General features: G+C 26.4%; 1 protein-coding gene across 1 annotated transcript in view; it reads right to left on the reverse strand.

Moving 5' to 3' along the window:
* The window catches only part of LOC111680635 (probable serine/threonine-protein kinase DDB_G0282963), a 17,462-nt gene extending 10,469 nt beyond the window's left edge, over positions 1 to 6,993 (reverse strand). The window contains exons 1-2 of the mRNA XM_046947217.1: positions 6,964 to 6,993; positions 6,046 to 6,081 (exon numbers count right to left, since the gene is read on the reverse strand). Coding sequence (XP_046803173.1) covers positions 6,046 to 6,081; positions 6,964 to 6,993 — 66 coding nt within the window. The remainder of the gene's footprint in view (positions 1 to 6,045; positions 6,082 to 6,963) is intronic.
* Between the last annotated feature and the right edge of the window lie 785 nt (positions 6,994 to 7,778).

Genomic DNA, 7,778 nt, shown 5'->3' on the forward strand with positions numbered 1-7,778 from the left:
GGTCAGACCATATATAGTCCTATAATGGAGTTATAAAAGAATTTATACCTTTAATACTCTTTTTCTGATATTATTGGATTGCCCTTGATTTAATATAAGTTAATTCTGCTGCTTCCTTTTTAAATTAAAGCCATATTTTAAAGGAAAACTTATTCGCTTAAAAGCGCTTAGCCTCAAGCCTATCACTCATCCATAACTGTTATAAATCGTACAATTTGTTCAATTTTATGTTGTTAATAGATATTTTGCAAATTTATATAGTTTCCATACAAGTCTATTTATTTTATAAAACGGATCATCTAGCAAACATACTAGATTACTCAGAGTATATAAGTACATGTTAGTATGTAGTAGTTTTACCATTAAATAGTATCATTTGTATTTTATCACCCTTGGGTTACGGTTTTGAATATTAAACTTATTTACGAACCGACAAAAAAATCAGAGGAAAGACAAATGTATGTTAATAACAGATATCTATCATAAAAAAGAGCTAAAAAACTACGAGAGCAACAACTACAACAAAATTTATAGTAGATTTGCTGGCGCAATAGTTAATCAAGGGAACCACTAAATCTCTAGACTCATACATACTTAAAGCAGAGAGTTATAATGGATTTTATTCTAAAATGTGTAACAACAAGAGCCAATAACTACTGACATACATGAATAAGTATGCACCTTACACATATGATGTCCGCGAGAATATTAAGTTACTACTAAAATTTGGTAGTTAGATAATAAATATATAGATAGACAGATAGATACATACATACATACATACATACATACATACATACATACATACATACATACATACATACATACATACATAGATAGATAGATAGATAGATAGATAGATAGATAGATAGATAGATAGATAGATAGATAGATAGATAGATAGATAGATAGATAGATAGATAGATAGATAGATAGATAGATATATAGATAGATAGATAGATAGATAGATAGATAGATAGATAGATAGATAGATAAATAGATAGACACATAGATAGACACATAGATAGATAGACAGACAGGTAGATAGATAGATTGATGGATAGATAGATAGATAGATAGATAGATAGATAGATAGATTAGATAGATAGATAGATAGATAGATAGATTAGATAGATAGATAGATAGATAGATAGATAGATAGATAAATAGATAGATAGATTGATAGATAGATAGATAAGTAGATAGATAGATAGATAAATATATAGATAGATAGATAGATAGATAGATAGATAGATAGATAGATAGGTAGATAGATAGATAGATAGATAGATAGATAGATAGGTTGATAGGTTGGTAGATAAATAAAGTAAGGTTTTATAGTTGAAGCGAAATGTCGACTTTTTCATTTAATTAAAAGTGGACTTTTAGACTTTCGACGTTTTTATTTGACTTTTGACTATTTTCAACTTTTTCGACCATTTGTTGACTTTTCCGATTTTTACCGTCTATTTTAGAGTTTTTGACTATTTTTCCACTTTTTTAAAATTAGTACTATTTTTTACTTTTTTCTACTATTTTCGAGTTTTTCCGATTATTTTAGAGTTTTTGACTTTTTTCCACTTTTTTAAAATTTTCGACTATTTTGACTTTTTGCTACTATTTTCGAGTTTTAGACTTTTTCAACTTTCTTCGATTTTTCGACTTTTTTCGACTTATCGACTTTTTTCTACATTTTTCGACTTTTATTTACAAAGTTGACTTTTTTCAAAGACGATAGTCGAGTTATTAACTTTTTTTGAACAAAATAGCCGACATTGACTTTTCGACAAAAAGTCGATTGTCGATTATTCGAAAGTCGATTTATAGAACCCTATTTTAAAGCAACATTTTCGAAAAGTTGATCTTTATTAATATTTTGTAATATAATTAAAATGTTCCTTTAAAATAGGGTTCTATAAATCGACTTTCGAATAATCGACAATCGACTTTTTGTCCAAAAATGTCGAAAAGTCAAAGTCGGCTATTTTGTTCCAAAAAAAGTTTATAACTCGACTATCGTCTATGGAAAAAAATCGACATTTTAATTTTATTACAAAATATGAATTAAATATCAACTTTTCGACTTTTAGTATTTTATAAATAGTCGACTTGTCGATTTTTTTGACTATTTTCGACTATTTTAAGACTTTTTCGAATTTTTCCGACTATTTTTGATTTTCTTTTAACTTTTTAAAATTTTCGACTATTTTTGACTTTTTGCTACTATTTTCGAGATTTCGACTTTTTCAACTTTTTTCTATTTTTCGATTTTTTTTTTCGACTTATCGACTTTCTTCGGCATTTTTCGACTTTTTCCAACTTTTATTTACAAAGTCGACTTTTTTCATAGACTTTTTTCGAGACTTTTTGGAACTAAATAACCGACTTCGACTTTTCGACTTTTTTCGACAAAAAGTCGATTGTTCGATTATTCGAAAGTCGATTTTAGTGCAAATTTTTTAGTGCAAATTTTTTTTAAAAATTTAAAATCTATTATGTTGTTTTTTAGATAAATTTGTTAGAAATATAAAATCATAATCCGCATTATTTCATTAAATACTTCCTTTAATATTAAAATCCCCGAAACACTGGAAACAGTGTTTAACATAAACTAATATTTGTCCAACAGTAGAGTTAAAAGAACTACAGAAGATGGAAAGCGAACATGATCAATGATCAACAAACAAAAAAAAATGTATAAAATGCATAATAATAAAATGGTTAAGGAAAAACTGTTGTAGCAGCAATAGCAGCACAGCAATAACAAAAGAACACAAGTACTAAATTACAACTATTGTTGACATTCACATGATCATTAGTAAACATTATCATTAACATTAACAATGGTTTGGCATGGTTAAAGGGGTTTAAAAAATGTTCAGTTAAAACTAAAAGCAAAAAAAAAAGCTTTTAAGGATGATTTTGAGCTTTTAGTCAAACAACTTGGCACATTTTCATTGTCATTGACCATGATACTGTTTTTCTAGACTCCGAGACAATGTTGCCTCAATCAACAACAACAGCAACAAATAAACAACATCATCATCAACATCTTGGTATGGACAATATGTATAACCATATATGACAACAATGATCCATGGGCACTAGTAGATGTAGGCAACCAAAAGTAGGTATTGGCGTTTCAAACAATAAAGGTTTGTCTTGACTGCTATTTTAAATGATTATGATTAAAAAGATTTGTGGTTATAGGTTTAGCGATTGAGTTTTTGCTTTTGTACTTTTTTTCCCTCTTATATGCTTTCTGCTTAGTGGTCATATAGTAAATTTTAGAGGAGTTTTATCAATTTTTTGGTTTTTAACATTCCCAACATTGTCATCGTAACAATTAAGGTGCGGTTTTTACAAATTGTTAACAAATACTTTAAAAAGGTAGTTAAAAGTGAAAAAGATATATAAGAAATAGATGAAAAAAACATTTAAATTGATTTACTTGTTTATTATTGTTGTATAAAGTTAACAAAGGGTCTTATTAGGAAAACAAATAAAACAAATTTGATAAAATTGTTTAATTGAATTTTGTTAAATTGATTAAATGATGATTGTTAATTGAAGCGTTACTTCCTTACTACAAGACTGGCATAATGGAAAAAAATATAGATATAAATGTTTTATGAAATGTTATTATTTCTATCTATCTATATATCTATCTATCTATCTATCTATCTATCTATCTATCTATCTATCTATCTATCTATCTATCTATCTATCTATCTATCTATCTATCTATCTATCTATCTATCTATCTATCTATCTATCTATCTATCTATCTATCTATCTATCTATCTTCTATCTATCTATCTATCTATCTATCTATCTATCTATCTATCTATCTATCTATCTATCTATCTATCTATCTATCTATCTATCTATCTATCTATCTATCTATCTATCTATCTATCTATCTATCTATCTATCTATCTATCTATCTATCTATCTATCTATCTATCTATCTATCTATCTATCTATCTATCTATCTCTATCTATCTATCTATCTATCTATCTATCTATCTATCTATCTATCTATCTATCTATCTATCTATCTATCTATCTATCTATCTATCTATCTATCTATCTATCTATCTATCTATCTATCTATCTATCTATCTATCTATCTATCTATCTATCTATCTATCTATCTATCTATCTATCTATCTATCTATCTATCTATCTATCTATCTATCTATCTATCTATCTATCTATCTATCTATCTATCTATCTATCTATCTATCTATCTATCTATCTATCTATCTATCTATCTATCTATCTATCTATCTATCTATCTATCTATCTATCTATCTATCTATCTATTATTATCTATCTATCTATCTATCTATCTATCTATCTATCTATCTATCTATCTATCTATCTATCATCTATCTATCTATCTATCTATCTATCTATCTCATCTATCTATCTATCTATCTATCTATCTATCTATCTATCTATATATCTATCTATCTATCTATCTATCTATCTATCTATCTATCTATCTATCTATCTATCTATCTATCTATCTATCTATCTATCTATCTATCTATCTATCTATCTATCTATCTATCTATCTATCTATCTATCTATCTATCTATCTATCTATCTATCTATCTATCTATCTATCTATCTATCTATCTATCTATCTATCTATCTATCTATCTATCTATCTATCTATCTATCTATCTATCTATCTATCTATCTATCTATCTATCTATCTATTGAATCAAACATTTTAATAGTTTGCATCTAAAAAATGTTTACAACTAAAACTTGTCTTTAGCTAAAGCAACAAAATCTAATACAAAATATTTATGTACTTGCATTACACTACGTACGTATGCATATTAAAACGTATGGGAGCGCGTTGAATGGTTCGCGCAGATAAAACTTAAGTAAAGTGTAAAACAGTAGCCAATTCTGTAAATTGTTAACGCATTCTCGGACATTTGCAGTGATTAATGGTTTTTTCAGACTCAATAAAAGAAAACACCCATACGCTGAATAAGTGTATACTTTCATACATATGTATGTAAGTATCCACGAAGTTCTGAAAGGCAAAAAAGAAAAGTTTAAAGAAAATTTTAAATAGATCACACTTTCGACTTATTAGCAAGTGATTACAAGCTAGTTTATCTATGAGATATTAGTCTGAACTTAGCTAAACAAATGGAAACACTGAACAAAAAATAAAACTTAAACTACTTTTAAAACTACAGGGTAATTTAGCGAAATATATTTTAGAAAATATCTTACCAAAAGAGATAGCAAATACTAATGGATTCGTGTAGCTAAGTTTGTTTTTCTTTATTTGCTGCTGCCAGATTATAATTTAAGATTGTAAAACTATAAAAAAGATGAAATTATGGCGAACATTGTAATAAGAAAATGTATTAATTCTGTAGTAAACGCAAAAATGCAATAAATTTTTATATACATATATGTATACATATGTATATTTTTTCTAAACAATTAACAATTTTTTTTATTAATAAAAAATGTTTGTAATATTCTGGTGGTAACTACTTTAGAACATGCATCTCTATAGTGCCTTAACAGTTGTCAAAATGTCAGTCTTATTTTGATGTAAAAGGTTTCATTTTATATTATAGTTTCATTTGTTGTTGTAATTAGTAAGTAGTTTATAGTAATTGTTGTTTCTTATTGAGGTTAGTTAAAGCAGGGTGTTATAGAAATATTAAACGCCTCTTAAAATGTCGGTTAGATATGATTTTTTCTATACATTTCCTTAAACGCCTTTTATTTGTGGTGAAGAATAAATAAATTTTGAATTATTTGTATAGATCTAAACAATTTAATGTTTTTTTCTGTTTTCATTTAGAAAACATGTTTTATAATGTGTCTAACAAAAGAGTTTTGATTAAAATCGCTATAAATTTTCTATACACAAAAAATATGTGTTTTAATAAATATTCCATATATTGAACAATGTAACTTCGATCCTGCAAAGGAATAGTTACTTTTGCAATGTTTATTTGTATATATGTATTTGGGTTCCTTTTATCTCATACATACCTTTTCATATTTTACAAACTGATTTACAACACATACCTGAAAATAAAAAAAAAAAAACTGTGTGAATAAATATGATCAATATAGATAGATAGATAGATAGATAGATAGATAGATAGATAGATAGATATATAGATAGAAAGATAGATAGATATATAGATTGAGAGATAAATAGATAGATAGATAGATAGATAGATAGATAGATAGATAGATAGATAGATAGATAGATAGATAGATAAATAAATAAATAGATAGAAAGATAGGTAGATAGATAGATTGATAAATAGATAGATAGATAGATAGATAGATAGATAGATAGATAGATAGATAGATAGATAGATAGATAGATAGATAGATAGATAGATAGATAGATAGATAGATAGATATATAGATAGATAGAAATAATAACATTTCATAAAACATTTATATCTATATTTTTTTCCATTATGCCAGTCTTGTAGTAAGGAAGTAACGCTTCAATTAACAATCATCATTTAATCAATTTAACAAAATTCAATTAAACAATTTTATCAAATTTGTTTTATTTGTTTTCCTAATAAGACCCTTTGTTAACTTTATACAACAATAATAAACAAGTAAATCAATTTAAATGTTTTTTTCATCTATTTCTTATATATCTTTTTCACTTTTAACTACCTTTTTAAAGTATTTGTTAACAATTTGTAAAAACCGCACCTTAATTGTTACGATGACAATGTTGGGAATGTTAAAAACCAAAAAAATTGATAAAACTCCTCTAAAATTTACTATATGACCACTAAGCAGAAAGCATATAAGAGGGAAAAAAAGTACAAAAGCAAAAACTCAATCGCTAAACCTATAACCACAAATCTTTTTAATCATAATCATTTAAAATAGCAGTCAAGACAAACCTTTATTGTTTGAAACGCCAATACCTACTTTTGGTTGCCTACATCTACTAGTGCCCATGGATCATTGTTGTCATATATGGTTATACATATTGTCCATACCAAGATGTTGATGATGATGTTGTTTATTTGTTGCTGTTGTTGTTGATTGAGGCAACATTGTCTCGGAGTCTAGAAAAACAGTATCATGGTCAATGACAATGAAAATGTGCCAAGTTGTTTGACTAAAAGCTCAAAATCATCCTTAAAAGCTTTTTTTTTTGCTTTTAGTTTTAACTGAACATTTTTTAAACCCCTTTAACCATGCCAAACCATTGTTAATGTTAATGATAATGTTTACTAATGATCATGTGAATGTCAACAATAGTTGTAATTTAGTACTTGTGTTCTTTTGTTATTGCTGTGCTGCTATTGCTGCTACAACAGTTTTTCCTTAACCATTTTATTATTATGCATTTTATACATTTTTTTTTGTTTGTTGATCATTGATCATGTTCGCTTTCCATCTTCTGTAGTTCTTTTAACTCTACTGTTGGACAAATATTAGTTTATGTTAAACACTGTTTCCAGTGTTTCGGGGATTTTAATATTAAAGGAAGTATTTAATGAAATAATGCGGATTATGATTTTATATTTCTAACAAATTTATCTAAAAAACAACATAATAGATTTTAAATTTTTAAAAAAAATTTGCACTAAAAAATTTGCACTAAAATCGACTTTCGAATAATCGAACAATCGACTTTTTGTCGAAAAAAGTCGAAAAGTCGAAGTCGGTTATTTAGTTCCAAAAAGTCTCGAAAAAAGTCTATGAAAAAAGTCGACTTTGTAAATAAAAGTTGGAAA

This window comes from Lucilia cuprina, chromosome 2 (assembly GCF_022045245.1).
Source record: "Lucilia cuprina isolate Lc7/37 chromosome 2, ASM2204524v1, whole genome shotgun sequence".
Classification (NCBI taxonomy): domain Eukaryota; kingdom Metazoa; phylum Arthropoda; class Insecta; order Diptera; family Calliphoridae; genus Lucilia; species Lucilia cuprina.